General features: G+C 47.4%; 1 protein-coding gene across 1 annotated transcript in view; it reads left to right on the top strand.

Annotated features, from left to right (window-relative positions):
- The window catches only part of LOC144153538 (metalloprotease mig-17-like), a 164,654-nt gene that overhangs the window by 52,087 nt on the left and 91,154 nt on the right, over nucleotides 1-21,413 (top strand). The window contains exons 6-7 of the mRNA XM_077685166.1: nucleotides 10,661-10,710; nucleotides 20,650-20,758. Coding sequence (XP_077541292.1) covers nucleotides 10,661-10,710; nucleotides 20,650-20,758 — 159 coding nt within the window. The remainder of the gene's footprint in view (nucleotides 1-10,660; nucleotides 10,711-20,649; nucleotides 20,759-21,413) is intronic.

The raw sequence follows: 21,413 nt of genomic DNA, 5'->3' as shown, positions 1-21,413 counted from the left end.
ATGAATTCCGCCTTACCACACCCCATCAATGCTAGATAAAAAAAAGTTCCTTTATAAAATAAGTTACCTTTCTTCCTTTAAGTTCCTTTATATATAAGTTACCTTTATAAAAGTAAGTTCCCTCTTAAACACGTACCGCCATTTAAGCGTTTATTTACCTCGCTAATAAGCCGTCAATCCTATCCGACAGTAGTGTTTGTCCATTCTAGCGATGCGTTTTTATACAAAAGCAAGCCGTATTCTTTGTTTCTTATATGTAGCCCCCATTTCAAGCGACCTGTTTTGATTTCTGTCCAACAGAAAATTGCTACTCGCCTTGAGGCTTATTGCAAAATTACAGCTTTTAGATGCGTAGACAATTTCGGTGTGGTTTCAAACGGCGTGTGAGCTTGGAATGCTAGCAATGCTGTGAACAATGTCTTACGGGCATTGAGATCTTGCGGTCGGGGCGGGGCATATAGTTTACTTTTTTTTTGCGTTACAGGAGAACGCGCACTTACCATTTCTTGCTATGTCCTTACACAAATAACATGTGTGTGGGAGGTGCCAATTCGCTTTAAAAATCCATGCGGAACTATTATTCGTCATTATCGTCATCATCATCAGCAGCAGCGTACTCATGTCCACTTCAAAACGAAGGCCTCTCCAATTGACCTCCTAAATTCCCTACATGCGCTTCTCGAGTCTATTCTTTACACGTAAATTTCCTCTTTCTTTCCTGCATGAGTTCGTGGCTTTCCCCGTCTTGTTACACGTTTCTCGGTGCTCTGTTATTTACCCTGGCGGTCCAGCGGCTGTCATTTCATTTATTTACAAATACTCCTGTCTCAACGAGAGACATAGCAGGAGTGGGAGAGTTACATGAAATGCATATAGACGACAGATACAAGTTATAGAGTGTAAAATGTACACATCTAACTGTCCAAGTCAGTCCAAGTGGCTGCCCTGTCGTTGCGCCAGATGAGTATCGTCGTGTTGATAGTGGTTACCCGAACGTGCCGAGATCCCCGAATAAAACACAAACATATCGCAGCTGCGCTCCATGCCGCAACCGGACCTAGCCAAAGCCCTTTTTTTCTTTTTTCAGATATGATGCCATATTCTCGAGTTTTTACCTTATCTCCTTTAACTTCCTTTTTGGCCCTAAGTGTCTGTCAGGTTGGGTACAATAATAATAAAAGAATGAAAAAATTTCGGCGAGGCTAAGTTCTATTGCTCCAAACCACTCCAAATACACACAACAGAAATGGATGCAGAGATGAAAGAATACCAAAAGGTGAGCGTGGCTAACTATTGGCAAAACGTTACAGTTCAAATAAAAGTAGAGAAAGTACGTGTTTGTCACCGTAAATGGTCCGCCACACCTCACTTCCCGGTAGCACAGTCAGGGCGTGACATCTCGTGGCTGAAGGTAGGGCAACGCCCTCCGAGCTCCCGTCGCTGAAGAGCCGACTCAGCTCTCTTGGAACGTCGCTGCGATCTCCGACGAGACAACTTGCTTGCGGGAGAGGGCGTCAGGTGTTTCGTTGTGAATGACCTCTTGGACGTGGCCCAGGTCAGGGCACCCGGCCGCCATTGTTCCGGTCTCTCTTCCCTCTCGGTCTTCTTCTTCCGCTGCTTCCCCCGCCAGCTGCTGTCGCTGGCCGCGTCCCATTCGCTGGTCGCCGGCACAAGCTCGTGCCGTGGTCGCGAGCCTTCGGCGCCGTAGCCGGTGTCGATGACCTTCGCGCCGCGTGCCTTGCGTCTTCTTTGTTGTCTTCTTTGGGTGTTTCTTGTGGTGTTTGCCTTTTCTGTCATACGATTCCTTCGCATGACACGTCCCCGCACTTAGGCATTTTTCAGTTGAAAAATGTTTTTTCACGGTCCACTACACACTCGTCACCAACCCTAACCAAATTGGCGGCTGAACTCTAATTGGCGGCAGAACAAAGCACCAAAACTCACGGCCAGGTTTTAAACAGCGCACGCATGCAAAATACATAAGAAAAACAAGTTCACAATGTCAGGCTGGCGGTGCACTCGTTTGCTTTCCTACAACAAGTTTACAAAACTGTTTGCCGTCTATAATGAACCAAGGCACCAACTTCATGACGAAAATGTTTACACGAGACGCACAAGTGATATACACGGACCAGATATCAGCCGAAAAGACAAGCCGGCAGGAAGATTGTACCTTTTCCGACAGTGGCTGCGGTGCCATCCCCTGCCGCTTCGATACACGCACGAGACACGGCTGGGAATATTTCTGCTCTTATAAGATATCAAAACGCGAGCGAACTCACTGTAGCTCACAGAGAAAAGTTCACCGGAACCTTTCTGCCTGCCGGTGGCCTTCTTTTATGAACTGTTCGTCTTTGGCTTTGCCCTTCTTGCCGCCTTGAATATCTTTTTCTTTGTTGTTGAACGTCGCCCCTTCGACCGATTGAAGTTACTACTCAGCTTATTTAGCGGCTGCTTCTTTTTCGACGATTTCTGGGGACTCTGGGTGAAACTATGGTGTTGTAGCACCCCACTGTCTCGCAGTGGGACACATTTTTGTTCCAGGCGGTGGTCCTCAGGTAGGATGTCATGCAGGGACACTAAGTTCGCCACCACCCGCAGGTTCACATGGTTGGTTAACCTCTAGTGCTGCTTTTGAAGGCAGCAGAATCTCCCCTGCGCTAGAAGTCGGTGGTGAGAAATGTTGTAGTTGATCCAAATTTTTCACGGCATCCTCAGACTGACAGGCCGCCTTTCTCGTCGCCTCAAGCTCCGCGAGCCGTAGAAGCAGTTGGAAGGTTTCCTTTTCGATTTCCAGATGCGCTTGCACGTGCTCATCGCGCTCCTTCTCTATTTCGGCAATCTTTTTGAGCGACTCTAGCTCTAAATCATTCTCTTCCCGCCAGTATCTCTGCTCCTCAATACCCCACTGCTCAAGCTCATCGCTGCTTAAGCCTAGGCGCACACCTAGTTCAATTAGGTCTCCTGTGTCCATTTCGGGTTCGGTTTTTTAAGGGAATGCCAAATGAACTAGCCTCGTCCTGCCGTGGTCGCCAATTATTGTCAGGTTCGGTACAATAATAATAAAAAAAAATGAAAAAATTTCGCCGAGGCTAAGTTCTATAGCTCCAAACCACTCCAAATACACACAACAGAAATGGATGCAGAGATGAAAGGATAACAAAAGGTGAGCGAGGCTAACTATTGGCAAAACGTTACAGTTCAAACAAAAGTAGAGAAAGTACCTGTTTGTCACCGTAAATGGTCCGCCGCACCTCACTTCCCGGTAGCACAGTCAGGGCGTGACATCTCGTGGCTGAAGGTAGGGCAAAACGCTCCAAGCTCCCGTCTCTGAAGAGCCGACGCAGCTCTCTTGGAACGTCGCTGCCGATGTCCGACGAGACAACTTGCTTGCGGGAGAGGGCGTCAGGTGTTTCGTTGTGAAGGACCTCTTGGACGTGGCCCGGGTCAGGGCACCCGGCCGCCAGCGTTCCGGTTTCTCTTCACTCTCGGTCTTCTTCCACTGCTTCCCCCGCTAGCTGCTGTCGCTGGCCGCGTCCCATTCGCTGGTCGCCGGTGCAAGCTCATGCCGTGGTCGGTAGCCTTCGGCGCCGTAGCCGGTGTCAATGTCCTTCGCGCCGCGTGCCTTGCGTCTTCTTTGTTGTCATCTTCTTTGGGCGTTTTTTGTGGTGTTGGCCTTTTCTGTCATACGATTCCTTCGCATGACAGTGTGCCATGTTCCATCATTCTTCTTTGGGCCGACCTGAGTTGTTTTTCTGGTTGGGAAGTGAGGCACGAAGTCGCCGCTCCTTATGTCACCGCAGGCAGGATAAGCGCATTTGTTGTACAGACATTAGTTTTTATTCATATAGGTAGCTTACGTGTTATTTGGTCGGACTGTTAGCCGAGTTGCCTTAGCGTATACCTCTTCTGCGGCGGATTTCTTACCCGTGGTCCGGGTCAGCAAGCTCATGGATTCCTGTGAAGAGGGAGCCACTCCTACAAGATCACCGTAAACACTCTCATAATAAACTTTTTTTCTCTCTCTCTCTCTCTCTCTCTCTCTCCAGGTCAGCATTGAAAACTTGTGCAACGCAGTTGCGTTCTTCCATTTTTCGTAGCGTCCCGGTTTTGTAAGCTGAAAACGGCACTTTCGACGTGTTTATTTGCGATGAGTTTAGATTTATCCATATTAATTTGCAGCGCCATGGCCGAGACCTCGGAGTGTAGATCCTCAAGCATTTCTGCGGGTGCTCTGCCCAATCAGTGAGCGACTGCGTCGTCCACTAACCCCAAACCGCACAAGTAGTCGCCGATTTTCTGTAACCCTGCGTTGTCCGAGTCAAGTTTCATAAATGCCTCCTCCAGACACACTGTAAACAGTTACGGCGAGATGGTATCTCTCTGTTGTACTCTCTTTATGTTCGGGATCTTCTCACTTTTCTCTCGAAGGGTTGTCCTACCGTACATGCTTTCGTCTAGGAGCCCCATGTATGTTCCTCTATTCCCTGGTCTGTCATTGCTTCAAGCACAGCTGCACCACTTACGAATTTAAGCGCTCTTTCGTAGTCTGTATATGACATGTATAAAGCTTATGAACTCCCCGAATTTTTTTTTCCACATGGATGTGGCCCGTAGTTGGGTATCCTTTCCTAAACCCAGCTTACTGTCTAGGTTGCTAGGGATCTTGGCTGTGGCTAATGCGGTTAACTATTACTTTGGTAAATAGCTTACATACAAATGAGGGTACGATGATGGATCTGAAATTCTTAAGGTCGTCGGTATCTCTCCTTTTGTGAATTCAAATTACCTTGGCGTTTTTGCAGGTTGAATGCACTTTTGGAGTCCTTAAGCATTCTGAAAATGGGCGGCAATTTTTTGCAGTAAAATATCTGCTCTGTCCTTTAAGAGATCCACAGTTATGCTTTCGTCACCGGTACTTTTCCTTTCTCCATGCTCTAGAGGGCGTTTTCAACATTCTGTGGAGTTTCTAATGGGGCATCGCAAGCTAAACGTGTACGCTAAGCAGCTCCTCGTAGTCTTCCGTCACTGGTCTGGTGTACAATTGTTGTGCTAATTATTATATCGCCCATGCTGTGCGTAATGTGGCCCTGCTTGTATCTTAGTACGCACATTTTGTCTTTGCCGACAGCTATCTTCCACTAGTTGGTTTGAGGCTACCCCTTCCAGTTCCAGCGTTTTCTCGATCTCTGGGATGTTGTACTCGCAAATCTACTTTGTTTTTCTGATTTTAATCAATTTCGACAGCTCTACTATTTCAATGCGATTTGCGGTACTGAAACCTTTCATTTCTTAAGTTTTACAATTAATTTTCCAGTTACCTTCCTACGTGCTGGTTCTCCCACAGCTCGTTCTGAGTCTCCGATTGCCGTTGTGAGTTTTTCATTTAGCCTCTCCACGCTATCCTCGTTCACCTCTCTTAGAAGCGTGAATTTCTTCTGGAGGGTTACTTTAAATTCATGCTTCCTGGGTCTGACTGACTTCATGCTGGGTTTCCTACTTTTAATTAATTTTGTTCTCTGTCTTTTGATTCAGCCTTGCTTTCGATGTAACCATCCTTTAATCACTGCACTGAATCTTGTCTAGCACCTTTGCGTCCTGCAAATTAGCTTGTTTGCACTTTATAAGAAGTCAATTTCCCTTTTTAATGAACCGCTGTGGCTTCGCCATGTCCATTTTTTTCTTTATTTTTGGGCTGTGTGCATCAAGCTCGGGTCATTTCTCTTTGCAAATACCATAGTATCTCCTCGGCTGTTGCGAGAGCCTGTCCCATACTTGCCAACTTCCCTTTCTTCCATGTCCTTTCCAGCTACTTTAGCGTTGCACTCGGTCTCCGTAATTTTGAACTGTGTTCACAATCTTTTCTTCATTGGTGATAGTTACATTTACGTATTTTTTACGAACTTTTACGGAAAAATACTTGAAATATAATTTTCGTAAAAATACAATAAAATAGTATTTTTGCGTATGGTTCTTCTACACCCTGATTTCGCAATGCCTGAATGACTCCTCAGATTTCAACAAAGTCAAAAGTTTTCTCATAATCTATGAAGTCTATATTATAGAGGTTTACCATACTCCGCGCATTTCTGTCACCTGATTGATTGTGCGAATATGGTCCATTGCTGTATAGCGTTTACAAAACCCTGCTTGTTCATTAGGTTGACTGAAATCTAACGTGGCTGAAATTCTGTGAGCGATTACCTTAGTACTTAGGTACCTTGTATACGACTGACAGTAAGCTGATGGGCCAGTAATTTTTCAAGTCCTTCATGTCACCCTTCTTATGGATTAGGATAATGTTCTCGTTCTTCCAAGATTCCGGTATACTTGCGGTCATTAGGCATTGCGTACACAGGTTTAACAGTTTTTCAAATGCAATTTCCCGCCATCTTTCAAGAGGCCCGCTCTGATCATCACCAGATGCTTTGCCCCCTTGCATTTCTTTCAAAGCCTTCTTTACTTCTATTGTCGGTACTGGTGGATATGTCTACCTCATCTGAACTCGTTTCCCGTTCGGTATTATCCTGGATGGCGCGGCTACTGCACAGATCTCTACAGAGCTCATCGGCTCCTAACACTATTTTATCTTTGTTTGTGATTACATTGCCTCGTTTTGTCATAAAGTGCATACATCTGAATTTCCCCCTTGCCTTGATGCTGTGGTCTCTCTACCTCACAATATGCATAACGCTAGCTTTGCACAAGGCAGGCATTCATGCACACTGCGAGGAACCACCGCGGGTTCGAGCTAGTTGAGCACGCTCACGATACTGAAACGCCGTCGCGCCAACTTAACACCGCCTCTGTTGGGCAGGTGGAGAAGGGGGCGACAAAGGAATATGCCCAGGGTACGGAGGGAAGACGTTTATTTTATACTAACATTCTAGTCACATATTTTACAGTCCCAATTACATAATTTACAGTACACGTACGTACTTCCCGATAGGTGAAAGGGGCGATGGGGCGCCACGCGCAAGTGCGCACGTTTCGTCGGCGCAGAGCCAGTGGGCTCTTCTGTCAGGGTAAATTCCGGGGTGCACGCACGTTGTGCGCGCGCGCATCGCCGTGCTGGCCAGATCGGCTCGCAGCAGCGAGGGAGACGGGGCCCATTCGCTCACAGGCGCGTACTGCACGGCGTGATCGTCGAGTGGTAGGTACGGCCTTACTATATGCAAGCGTAGGGGCAACAGGAGCAGCCTTAGGCACGGGCCGCAGCCGGAAGGGCTGGTGGGCTTTCGCCGGCGCAACAGCTAGGGTTGCAGCCGGCTGGTAAAGAAAGCGTCACATACCTTCGGCCAACGCCTTCGGCGTCCTCGAAGCGTCTCCCCGAACGGACCCCCGCGCAGGGCGCGCGTTCGCGTCCAAGCGAGAGTCGGGTTCGGGCCTCGTTCAAACGGACCAATGAGGTGAGGTTAGCTCCGCTACCAGGGCGGAGCGCCCGCTGCGTGACAGTGTTTTATCACCGCAACGGTCTCTGCAGGCTTCACCTCACGCAAGAGTTTGAGAGACGGCTCGGCTCTACACAGAGGCGCCAAGACGAGCCGGAATTTCGGAGGAGAGAGGGGAAAAGCGCCGCGTGATGGCACAAACCCAGTGATCGCGCAATGGCTCGGGCGCTAGGATCCCCACAATGCCTCTCCACTGCTTTCAGGCTACCCCCGTTCTTCACAGCGTATTCGATCATCTCCATATTATACTTCCGTATGTCAGCTGTCTTACGCTTATTGATTAACTTTGCAAGCTTCGCTAGTTCCATTCTGTCAGCTGTGGTGAACACTGTCATGCTTTGCCGTTTCCTAATTAAATCTATCGTCCCCTGGGAAATATAACCAGTATCCTGTCTAGCGATCTTACCTCCAACTTGTACTGCACACTCTAGGGTAATACTTGTAAGATCGTAGTTCGCTTTCTGTGTCGTAAACTCTCTGCTTTCTTTGGTAGAGCGGAATATCGCTGAGCAGCGCGATCCTCAATTCTTCAACTTTCCGTCTTACTGTTAGCTCCTTGATCGGCATCTTCCGTACTAGCTTGTTGCGGTGCCTCCTCAAATGTTGGCAAATTCGAGATCTTGTCATACGGCGGTCATTACAACTCACCTTTCCGAGCACTCCCACATCTTGAACGTCGCCAGAGTTATCGCATAGTAAAAAGCCTATTTCATTTTTATGCTGCCCATTCGGGCGCCTTCACTTGCACTTCCGGCTCTTCCGTTTGCGGAGGAAGGTATTCATGATGCGTGGATTATTCCTTCCTGCGAACTCTACTAATACGTCCTCTCTGTTATTCGTACAACCCATACTATAATTCTGAACTGCCTTGTCTCCAGCCTGCTTCTTGCCCACTTTAGTATTGAAGTATCCCATAACTACGGTATGCTGTGTTCTTACTTTAGCCATTGCCTTTTCCACACTTTATTGGAAGTGTTCAACTAGCTGGTCCTGATGGCTGGATTCAGAGTAGCCCTGTACCACCTTGAAATTGGACCTCTTATTTAGCCTAATTACTATACCGGCTACTCTTTCGTTAATGCTATAGTATTCGCCAAAGTTGCCAGCTATGCTTTTATTGACTAGAAACCCCACTCCCAGTTCTCTTATATCCACTAGACCACGCTAACCTAGGACGTGTCCTTTTTTCATCACAGTAACGGCTTCACCTGGTCTCTTAACCTCACCAAGCCCGAATACATCCCATTGACCTCTTCGTTAATTCCCTCAACAACATCTCTAGATTCGCTTTGGTAGATGAACTTGTCGTATTAAACGTTGCCAGGTTCTGATTCCAATGGCGGCCTGTCGGGATCCAAGGATTTTTAGAACCCTCTGCTGCGTCGCAAGTCTGACCGCCGCCGTGGTCAGTTGCTTCACCGCCGCTGGAGACTGAGGGCCGAGGGTTAATGTGCGTATTGATGGGAGGTTGTCGCCATTACTACACAGAATGGCCAATCCTGCTCTGTCGAGGGCGTGCGGGATCAGGTCGCACCCCAAGACTCCGTCTGCAACTCCACCAACACGGGGATTTTCCTGTTCTTTTATCCGGTGGCAATTGCGCGGCACCGGTGTTCCAGCCACGGTCCTCTTGAACGCAAGGCGGATGCTCTACCTCTACGCCACCACTGCATCGCTTCAAGTACAATGCGAAGTAAATACAATGTGTAAATACAATACAAGAAATACAGTGCTTAAATCTATACCTGTTGAAATGAGAAGTTCCTCTACAGTTCGCTATCGCCCCTGAAGAGACGTTGCTCTTGTCTGCCGGTGGACGAGGCACTGCTCATTGCGGCAGTACGGCCGCCTTTTTTGTAATAATAAACCCAGCTGCGGCTCTTTAAACGTTAAGGTTCTGTTCGCCTTCCTTTTAGGAATGTTCACACAGGGAATGCACAAAACTCAAGAAATGCAATAACTAAAGCTATGCCGGTCGAAAGGGGGTTGCAGCTCTCGCCCGGAAAAAAAAATATTCATGAGCTTTCCGCTCTGTGGAAGGGGGTGACCAGAAAAGCTGGGTGCAGTCGTAGGAAACCACGAAACAAAACGCTGACTTTGTAATATGCGATTGAGTTAGTTCGTAGTTAATTACACGATAAAATTTCGAAGGTCATCAAATTTATACCGGCCGTTCGTTTTCTTAACGTACCGACAGCTGACGGGAACTTTACAACATTCGCAACTTCGCTGTGAACTTCGAAATTATGAAAATTAGAATAAACTCAGCGTAATGTTGCCCTAGTGTTAGCGGAAAATGGTCATAACATTTATTTCGGTAGAGTTCTGGGTAAGCTCCGTACACAATCATGTATTGACTGCAGACGGGAAGGAGTGAAAGAGTGTGTGTAAAGAACAGGAAACGTTGGCCTTAGGATAGAACACTTTCGCTACAAAGGCTGTACAACTCATCGACGGAGACAAGGAAACACCAGACGAACGGAAAGGCACAAAACTGAAAGTCCCAAAAGGACAGCTGGCACCTCCCCGCTCGTCTTGTGTTTTTTGTCTCCGTCCTTGTTTTTCAGAGCCTTTTCAGCGCAAGTACTCTAGCCTAGGTCTTTAGCCCACTAGCCCGCTACCCACTCGCCCGAAAGGTGCTTTAGAGGCAGAAAAGATGTGTGCTAAAACAGCATCACAGGGGGAAAGAATGTCGCCCAAGGAAGAAAATGCCTTTCTAGGTGCAACACAGAGTTGTGGACGTGTGGCCCAACAGGCGGGTGCATTCGAACAGCTTTTCTTCTGTGTATGACCCAGGCAGCGCTCTTCAACCCATGTAGCTAGGCACTCGCATATACATTAGCGAAACAACTTCCAATTTCACACCAGAGAATACATGCGATAACCATCATCCTTCCCTGCACAGGTGTACGTAAATCGGCGAATAAACCTGCCACAGCGCGAAAAAGGACTTCCACTGTCCGGCACATATTACACCTATTTCTGGTGCAATTACGTGATTAAGTACAAGAAATATTTACTGAACTTCTCAAATAAAGAGATCGATAACCAATAAGCAAACACGTAGAGCAGGAATAATTATAGGAGAAATAACGCCCCCTCAAAATAAGGTCCACTTCGAGTAATGTTTTTATGCTTGAATTCAATATGAGAAGCATGTTCGCTTTTCTTACTGTGCTTTTGAGGTTGTAAATACACTTTTTTTTCAGGCGAAATTCGTCTCGTTTGAATGGTAATATTGTGGAGCCATGGTACGGAGGTAAGTATACGACCCTCTGCTACTGCCATGATGCAGGAGTTGCCTTTCTCTCTGCGACAAAATCCTGCTTGCTGTCATTCTGGTCAAACGCCATGAAATTAATACGCTATAAAAATTATGACACGAACAGGACGGGCGACGAGCAACAAAAGTGTTTATCCGTGGGTAGTTTATATCTGCAAAAATTTTCTCGAACATTTTTTAATGGTTCGTTTGGGCTGTAGTCAGTCGAAAAATTGCTCAGGTTTAACACTTCTTAGTCTAGTTACCACGAGCGAAAGCAAGGAATACGCGTACAGCGTTCCGTGAAAATTTCCTTTTGCATAAGATTTGGCAGCCTGCTTTCTAGCTATAACTACTTGGATCAGTTAACTTACCCTTCCGATTGCCCCATAAACGCTCACATAGAGCCCAGCTGGTGCGCCATAGATGGCGAGTCTGAGGAACCCAGCCCTGCCAAACACTCCAGCATAGCGGCGCATTTGTTTGTCGCCATTGTATTTCAGCAGCAGAGCTGTTTAAGTCTGAGCTTGGTTCGGTGGCGTCCGCAGAATATGTTTGCAAACAAATAACAAGAGCAATACCGCGTGCACGTGAGCGCGCGCTCGTGAAGAGCGCCCGACGTTGTCGAGGCTTGCGCGTGGGGTTGCGCTACGTGGGTGCTCGCAAATATCCCAAGAAAACGATTCGCGTGCGTTGGCGCCTGAAGTGCGGAGGAACACAGACGCCTAGTTCACGCAACAGACGCCGAGTTTGTGAATCAGGTTGCCACCGGTTCTAACGCATGCTAACGCGGTCCACTTTGAGAGAGATGTGCGAGGCTCCGGGCAAAGCGATCCTTTCCGGCCAGTCATGACAAACCTTCAGCGGCAAGTTCGCAAATCCATGTGACGTGCCAGGTCTTCGACGAAGTGGGAGGGACCATCAGCTCCGCAATTCCTCCAGCTTTGCGGCCCTAGTGCAAGCTGCTCCAATTTTCTTCTCTTGTCTTTATTCGTGCAAACTCCGTCATCTCAGTGTTTTCGTATATAAATCGTTATACCCTGGCCTAGTCACCGTGACCTAGTCCCGTCGTTCGCGTGCGCTGTACGGCACGGACAGACCACCCAGACGTCACTTGTCGATAAGGAACAGGCGGAGCAGCCCTTTAACGCTCGCCTGGTCGTGTGGTGTGCAGAGGCGAAGGTCCGAACAAGCGAAGCCATACGAAAGGCGCAGCGTGTGCACCGGCAACTGAAGGTCATTGCGATGCAATGAAAGTCCTTAAAAGATGTAGTGTAGTGGAACTTTCGTTTCAAAATATACTTTTTACTGCGAAGCAGTGTACCTCTAACTAACCTAAAAAATTTTCGTGTCAGCGTCAGCAGGAAACTCCCAGGCTGGCTACAAAAGCATACATCCCAGGCTACTATTGGCTACTACCTACTCCCTGGCTACGCAAACAAACTGCTGGAACCGCCAGGGATCGAACCTTGCCCGCGTAGACAAGAGGAGCGACAGCCCTTGGTCTTTGCGACTAAGATACGCCCGGACGTGTAGAAGGAGGCGCCAGACGGTTGTTTGTATGCAGCGTCTGTGGAGGGGGAGGCGCTCTTCGGCTCTGACGCATGAAACAACAGTGAGGGGAAATCAGTGAGAGAGATGAAGCCAAAGACGCGCTGTCGCCCTCTTCCTCGCCTTTCGAAAGACGCTAAAAGTGGCCGCCAGAAACGGTGCGTTCCAAACTGAGCAGTTACGTGCCGGCACGTGCGGCATGAAAGCAAGCGAATGAAGGGCAGAACTTCGCTCGCACTGTTCAGGAAGCGGGCGAGGGAGCACTGCGAAGGCGAAAATTCGAATTGTATTCTGCCAACCTCCGTTCAATTCATAGAGAGGAATGAGACAGGGAGGCGAAGATGCGTGATGGGTGGCAGCAGGGAGCATATGCCACTTGTGTGTATTCAAGTGACGTTGCATGGGTAATCGTTGTGGGAGTCGTTTGCAGCTTCGCAGTACAACCACCTTCACAGCGTGGATTGGAGCCAACTTTTTAGATGCAAAGCATCTCTTGCTCTCGGCTCCGTCGTCCGTCGTCCATCCATCCGCCGGCCCAGGAAGATACCTGCAATACTGCCGCTCCAGGAGCCCTTTAAGGGGAAACGCGCTCGTCTCGTGCCGGCCGAGGAAGACACCGGTCGCTCCAGCATCTCATGGTCAGGGCTATGTCCCTCACTTGTTGTGGTGCCGTCCACACCCCCACTGCGCATGCTCGCCTCATCTCGGGCCGGCCAAGGAAGACACTGGTAACACTGTCGCTCCATGAGCCATTAAAGGGTAAGACACCACCGGGCGTTCAGCAAGCCCAGCATGCACAGTGAGGGTGCGGACGGCGCAACAAATGAAACGACGAACTGAACACTAATGGGTACTTGAATACACCCCATGACTGCTTTGCATACTACTCAGGGTTCCCCTACGGGAAGATGGTGTAATTTGTTTTTTGGAGTGGCGTTTCTCGCAAATGACGAAGCATGCTTGGAACGACAGAACAACAGCAACGACATAGAAGCATCCGTGAAACATGGAGTAACAATGCCGTGTAACATACCTTTCAAAAACGTGAAGAGCAGTACGTGCGTCGCGCACACTGGGAGAATTTAAATCCCGCTTTCCAACACGGTCATCCGGCTTGCACGTAACTTTATTCCTTCTGTTCTTCCGGGAGGAGCGGTCCCAATTCCTGCGGCACAAACTAACCTACCCGTGTCATCTACGCCTCACAAAAGTGGAGGAGAGGTGACACAGGCGCCTTACAACTCGTTGGCGGCGATTATTTTTCTGAATTTGCTATTTATAGTTTGGTATTCAACACTTTTTTGCCATCTTTGACCACGCGCGATCAAGAACAAAGGCGCACCTAGACTTGCCGATACAAGATCAAACATGGAGACTGCAGGTAGCAACGCAACCACGCAAAGGTAGCCATGGACAGCTTGTGCCTATACCACGATTCCTGCACACAAAAGGGGAACGACAAAAACCGTTAACAAATATAGGCCAATTTTCTTCCCCGAATCGTGCTAAGCTTATTACAGCGTAAATTTCTTATAGTAGAAAACGTTTATAATATTATCTGGATTATGATAGCTGTTTATGTCACATTTAGCACGGGTTCGGAAAGAAATTTTCCACAACTTGTCACAGCTAGAGAATCTTATGCCCACGAACACCACTCTACCATTGCGCTTCAAAAAGCGCCACGGATTTCCTACTGAAATATGATTCCATAAAGACTGTGAGAAACATTATTATACAAAAAATCACATTTGATGCACCGATCGGCAAGTAGCGCTAGTAACGCAAGTAACGGGAAGTTACTCCATTTGACAGTTTTCGGAGGTGTCCCTGTAAGAACCTCTACAATCCTGGCGTCGACCAGTCGAACATCAACTTCAGCGTAGGGCTGACGTCACCAACTTGCGGAGATTATAGGATCGAGCGGCCGTTGTACGGCACCACCGTTGCTTCAGCGAATAGCGCTCCGTACTTGTGTATAGCTTTCTGTCGTTCTTGTGAGGTTCTGCTTGCAGAACGGCGATAACCAAAGGAAACTTTCAGACAGGTAAATCTTGGACGTGGAGGCGACCTTTACGAGGCAGGCTATAAGTGTACGATTTACGACCACAGTCAGTTTTTGCTGATTGTAGACAACGCTCAATGCGCTAAGTTGGAAGTTGAGCTGGATGTGAAAATCCGTCCCTTTGCGCAAATGTTTCATGCAGTATTGTTGCCTGCGTGTAGTTTGCCCCATCGAAAAATACATTGCAGCTAAACGGGCCTGGAAAGCTGGAGTGGCCAGCCTATCCAAGTATGCTGCGGTGCTGGCCTTTGAAAGTGGATGAAGAAGCGGCGTCGTGCACGAGCGAAAGAAAAAGTTCGGAGTGCCTTAGAAGAGTTACCCCAAAAGAAAAAGGTCGAGAAACTACGCTAGGTAACTACATTACTTGCGGTAGAACCGTTCGCAGAAATACGTTCACAACAGCCACCGGGAATCATTTCCAGAATAAATGCCGCATGGTAGTAGAAAGTTAGTATACCGCATGGTAATAAATACGGCATGGTAGTACAAAAGTAGTAGAAAGACAAAATTACAGAGTGGGTGAAGGACGAACCTGCGACCTACGCTTAAATAACCAGAAACTGCATTGCTTGCGCTGCACTGAAACCACTGTCACAAGTAGTAGGAGCAAAGAAAGCCCACAGCATAAAAATATTGCAGAAATTTTGAGAATTGTCTATTGTTGCGTAAAAAATCTGATTTGGTTTTTCTTGTTCAATAACTTTGCGTTTCCTCGGAGGCACTAAAGGCCGAAATCCAGACAGGCAATCTCGTGAGAGCGCGGAATCGGTATATAGGTGTATGTTGTAAGTTAATCCCGAGTTTCTATTCTTTTTTGAAGAAGAAGAAGAAGAAGAAGAAGAAGAAGAAGAAGCAGAAGACTATTTTTCAGCAGACGTTGTTACAATGCCTGCTGACGGGGCCTGCTGCAATGCCTGCTGTTCTTAGACACTCTTGGAAGCGCACAGTTAGGTGGAACTGTGACGGAATAATTAGTTTTTAATATATTGTTATCTACGTGTGACTCCGGCAACAGATGATAGAGGGCAGATAGCAGATTTGGATGCGACTATCGAGATTGGGTGACTTTTGTTCCGTTTGTTTCTATTTTTGTTTTTTGTTTCAACTTTTCACATGGGCTCTAATAACGATTAATGTATTCACAAGGCATTACACGGGTTTTCACATGGCATTCACAAGGCAATACACGAATACTTACGTATTGAGGCTGACGTTCACACTTTGCCTTATTTTTTAACGCCTTGGCCGTCTATCGGTGCCAGCCTTTATCCCGCACAGATTGTAAAATTCGGAGCGAAGGAGGAAGGGTTTTAAGCTTTGGCTGTGGGGTGGTTGAATTCCTTTCGCTCTCGATAAAATGACCACTAGAAACGCGGGAGTTGACCTTCAACTTTAAGGCTCCCATGCTATCACCCATGGAAACAAACGGGACAATGCTCACGGTTACACAACGATATTGTAAACTGCCATGACGTCTCCACAGGCACACGGTAATCGACCTAGTACATGAGGGCCTTTCTCTTCAAATCACACGTATTGAGGTATCCAACAGTTAAGGCTGACGTGGAAACAGTAGTCATCCAATCCAGTTAAAAAAAATTAAAATAGAAATAATTTAAACTGGAAATTATACTGGTAGAAATGAATACTAATGATTTGGTTCGTATTGAAATCGGGTGGAGGCAAGCATACGTCACTGAAAAAAATGCTCGTATAAATGAGGCCAATATCCAAACTTAAAACCGTGTGACAAGTTCGCGTAGTAAGTGAATCCAAGAACAACTCGCCGCAGTGGCTCAGTGGCTAAGGCGTTATGCTGCTGAGGACGAGGACGCGGGAATTCGATTACCGGCCGCGGGGGCTGCTATTCTGATGAAGGTGAAAAGGAAAAAAAATTACACCAACTTCCCGTGGGGAACCCTGATGAGGATGCGAAGCATCGTGGCGGTTCCGTGTGGTTCCATTGTGTTGCCGTTATGTTGAGTGATCTGGTTTTTACTAGCGCCAGAGGGAATTCCGCGTCCGGGTCCAAACCGGTGGCAAAGGCACGCAAGTGCTGTTGTGTTACGGTGAGTAGGCGGTGGTTCTCGAGGCGCCGAAACTCGTCAATCATGTTCTTGTCGATGTTGTCTCTGTGGTAGAATCGGTAGTCTCCGTCAGCGTTGGTGAGGTAAAGGTTGTTGACATTGGTGAACCGGCTGAGAGCAATGTACACGCCCTCCTCTTCGCAGCCTTGTCTTCTCCTTCTTCTTCTTCGGCGGTTCCCCTACGGGAAGATGACGACGGTGGTTGAACGCGAACCTATCTCGTGATGGATTCTTTGGTTGGCCAATCCCTAGGGGCATCCTGCCACAATCAGCATCAGAGGCGCTGCGGACGGGGCTGGTTGAGCTGCAAGGCGCGTGGTGCTTCCCGCCACAGCTTTCCCACGGGAAATTCAACAGTCTCCTCTAAAGTTTTCAGTTCGTCGTTTCCGTTGACGCTCAGCTTCGCGTGCCTTCGTTGTATCGGTAGCTTCTTGACGTAGTTTGAATGCGTCAAGGACATAAGGCGCGTTCGTAGCACTTGCTCCTGTCCCGGATTTGTAGCGTAGTGAGAAGAGCACGCGTACCTCCCGTTGCGGCCAGAGAGTCGTGGGATCGAAACCGGGGGCGCTGCTAACTATATCTTTTTTTTATAGTGTAGTATCGCGCAGCTGTGGGTGTGAGGAGGAGGGTTGCGCATGCGCAGTGTGAGTGCGGACAACGACGCGGGACATGCCGATACTATAAGATGCTTTCGCATCTAAAACGCCCGTTCGCACGAGATTTCGGCGCATGTTAAAGATCCCCAGGTGGTCGAAATTAATCCGCTGCCCAACGCTACGGCGCGCATCATCGCCTGCGTTGCGTCGGCGCGTTAAACCCTAAAATTGGTAAATCAAATCAAAGCACATAAGAACTCAACACATCTGTCTAGAGTTCTAGGGAATCCCTGGCGGTAAATAAGGTAAATCCTGACGACCTACGCGGCCCGGAGTCACCCCGCCTCAAGCCTTAGTACGCAAGAGGACGGACTTTTTATTGTTTTTGGGGCTGTCGTTTTACTTTAGCATCAGTGGATGCAATCTGTAGAGGGGCGTGGGGGGGGGGGGGTATTGCCGCGAACCATACTTTAGGTTAGTTTGTTTATATGCTTTGTTTAACCGACCGGTCCCGCCCGGCTGTGTTGCAAAGCAAAGCGCGTGTTTCATTCTTCCTTATTTAATATGGAGGGCCCCGTCGTGGCTCGACTATACTAATCTTCCGTGACGTACATTGTGCTCGATGTAATTCGACCATTCGAGAAACAATCAGGCGAACGATAAATGCGCGCCGCGCAGTCGCCGCGGATTTCTCTTGGCCGGCACTAGCCTGTGCACGTAACTTTTTTGACTTCTGCTTCGGCGCCTGTTTATTCTTTGAGTAGTTAGGGAGGCACAAGTTCGCTCTAATGAACTTGATTTGCCTTCAATACAGCTTCGTCGTCTTTGGCTACGTGAAATCTTTTACAAAAATCAGAGAGGACGCTCTCCTAGCGCAAATGGAGCGTCTGGGAAAAACAAAATGGGTTGGTCACCTGCAAAATAGTGGCACATCTCCAGGAAAACAAGGCGGTACGCCGCGGTGAATATGTCACCGATTCGGCATCTTCCCAAAAAATTCGTCCCCCTACTAAAAAACGTACAAGTAGTGACAACTGGGCTAGTTGGTATCGCATTTGGAGCATCTTGATGGTAGCGCACTTACACGCGGGCACTAAGACAACACCCGCCGCGGTGGCTCAGTGGCTAAGGCGTTGCGCTGCTGAGCACGAGGTCGCGGGTTCGATTCCCGGCCGCGGCGGCCGCTTTTCTGATGGAGGCGAAAAGCAAAAACGCCCGTGTGTACGAGATTTCGGCGCACGTTAAAGATCCCCAGGTGGTCAAAATTAATCCGGAGCCCTCCACTACGGCGCTCCTCACCGCCTGCGTTGCGTCGGCGCGTTAAACCCTACAATCAATCAAATCAAGCACTAATACAACAAACAACAACCACAGCGCTGTGGTTTGTCGTCTCTTTTCTTAGTGTCCATGTGTAAGTGCGCTACCATCAAGATGTTCCAAATGAAAAACATACATCGAAACGAACGCGAGGACAGACGATAAGCCATTATAAAATTCCTTTTAGGGGAGTTCCAAAAATAAGAAAACAACTCGTCAACGCCAAGGCGAGGACGTTCGAAAGTACGGACGCAGCAATTGTACTGGAGTACCGTGGCAGTCGCTGTAACTGGGTTACCTTCTTACACATCGGAATCGAATCCTCTCTGCGATCCAACTTGAGGAGCTATCGAAGACATGTTTAAACATCATTACGCAAACTCTGTAATTTCTTAGTCTCTTAGCTGGAGGCAGACTGCCTTAATGCATGAGAAAGAACATTCAATCCACAATGATAAAAGTTCACCGTATATTAACAGACGGAAACAAGGTTTTGAATGGAGCGACGCAGCCGACCAACATCCACTCTAACTCGCATACCATGCTCGCTGTTGACCACGGCTACCACACTCTCCTCTCCGACAAATATGGAAAATGTACCCTCAGCCATACGGGGATCTCGTCGCTTAAGAATCGCAAACTATGCTCAGTATAGGAACGTACTAAAGTTATTCAGCCATTCGAATTCAACAGCTCTCAGATCTCGAACTTCTGAATTATCCGGCCCGTTTTATACTTCGTTTCGCGCTTTTATGGCACCTGGCGCCTTTGTATTCAAGGATTTTGATGCACTTCAAGACTCGCTTTTTGCAACCACGGATAGCTCTTTCACTTTCATTCATGTACACATTCGTAGTGTTCGGAAACAGTGGGACGAGATTCGTTATATAACCGATAAACTAAACGAATCCTTAGATGCCATTGTTTTCACCGACAGAAACATTCCGGAATACTTCACCCAACAGTGTTCAATCGCAGGCTACCACAACCATTATTTTACTCGTGCCAACGGCTTGGGTGGTGGAATTTCGATTTTCGTCAGACATAAATGGCTTTCTTCTACTATCACCACTTGCTTTTACGGTGCTCAATCCGTAGGTCTGGGCCCGCAGAACCCACTCTTTGATATTACGCTACACGCATCTTATCATCCGCGTAATATAAATGCTTGACATTTCATCGAAGAATTGAAACACTTTCATTGGCTTGCTGGCCGTAATTACATGACTGGTGACCTAAACGTCGTCTTTTTAAAGAACAAAAACATATTGAAGTTGAATATCTGACTACTCTTCTGGATGTCGGTGTCAAAGCTGGGATTATTCATCCAACTCGCATTGAACTTCTGCGTGAGAAACTTCTTTCTTCTTCTCTGGCCCCGTTAATTTCAGGCTGGATAAGCAATCTAGACAGCATTTGTTGTCGAACAAAAAAATGTCAGATCATTTTTTTTACAGGCTGTCGTGTCTTTTCTCCATCCGTGACTATGTGGCCGGACCCCTTTAATTCCGATTCAGTTCAAATAATTGATAGCTATTTGATTAGGCAGTTGAGCATTACGATTGGAATTCCCTCCAGACTACATCTCCGGTCGATGAACTCTACGATCACTTGTGGAAGCATTTCAGTTCATTCAGCATTCATCGAAAAATTCAATTTGTGCGAGACAAACACAAGTCGGGTGTCTTTGGGTAATGCTGCTGTGCTATCTGCTATTTCCGAATGTGAATTGCCTCGGGCTCGATGTAAGCGTGCACCAAAGAACAGTTAAGATCGCTGTCCAGAACCGCCCGCAATAGGGGAAATGCCTTGGTGCGCGCAGAAAAGAGTATAGGAAAGCAGACTCGGTTGGTGTGCCTGGTGCGGCTTCCTACATTTATTTGGACAGTGTAGAACCAGAGCGGCGGAGACGAGCTTACTCCCTCTCAAACGGCTTACTCTCTCGCCTGTAACGGTGCGGAGTACGTTAGGACCTCCCAATGTCCGTCCGCGTCCATCTGTGCGCACACCACCATCAAGCGAAAATCAAGCGAAATTCTAATAACGCTGCGAGTTGCAGTTAAATTTAGGGAATAATCAAGGTGAAACTCACGGCCTAATCAAGTGATGGTCGGGACGCAAATCGGATGTCACTCGGGGTGCAACTTGGTTGACAATTCGAGTCCCCGTACTCCGCACCCTCGCCATCATCCACGGAGTGGAGATGCTTCCATTTTTGCCTTATGTTTTGCTTCACCATTTAAACCCCTGAAAGTATGTACCAACTCGCCCGATGAACAACTTTATTGAACATCAGCCTAACTTTCTTTTGTGCTCCTAGGATTTGCCTACATCGGAGCAGCATGCACAGAGTGGAAAGTGGGACTGTCCGAAGAACAAGCTGGCAGCTTTTTTGGCGTTTTCTTCTTTGCACACGAAGTTGCACACAGGTATGGTTTATGAAAGATCCCATTTATATTTATCAACATTTTTTATCAGCTCTCTGTATTGAGCGATATTTTCTGGTTCTCCACTTTCAACTAGTATAGCGATTGCAAAACCAAAATGAAGCCTCATCTTCAATATAAAACAGCATTATGTATTAAAATAATTACCGATGTCTTATGGGGTTTATAAATACCGTGTTTTTTTTTCTGGGGGGGGGGGGTTTCGACCAGATTTAGGGGAAATCCCCAAGGTGGAGTAAGATTCTTCAAAGGAAAGTTTGACATCCACCTAAATGCAGCCATACGGCTACAAATGAAAGCTATACAGTTTTCTCATAAACTTCGCAGTTGAAGACAAATTCGTCCTGGTCCAGGATGCCATCAGAAGAATGATTACTTTTCTCTTGAAATTTATTTATTTATTTAGTTATTTTTACCCTCGGGGCTTACAAGAAGCGTTATAGAGGAGATGGACTGCATCAATAGTAGAATACAAAGCACGTAAAAAAAAGGAACTCAATGAAGTTGGCATGAGCCAAGACACGCATGTTACGGTGCAGTAACAAGTATAAAGTCAATATTATCAACAACTGAAACATTAACTGCTAAGAAAAAGTTCAGGTATAAAAGGAACATAAGCAAGAAATCACAAATGCAT

Source organism: Haemaphysalis longicornis, unplaced genomic scaffold, assembly GCF_048455015.1.
Source record: "Haemaphysalis longicornis isolate Haplotype H1 unplaced genomic scaffold, Haemaphysalis longicornis Haplotype H1 scaffold_9, whole genome shotgun sequence".
Classification (NCBI taxonomy): Eukaryota; Metazoa; Arthropoda; class Arachnida; order Ixodida; family Ixodidae; genus Haemaphysalis; species Haemaphysalis longicornis.
This window is presented reverse-complemented; position numbering and strand designations above follow the sequence as displayed.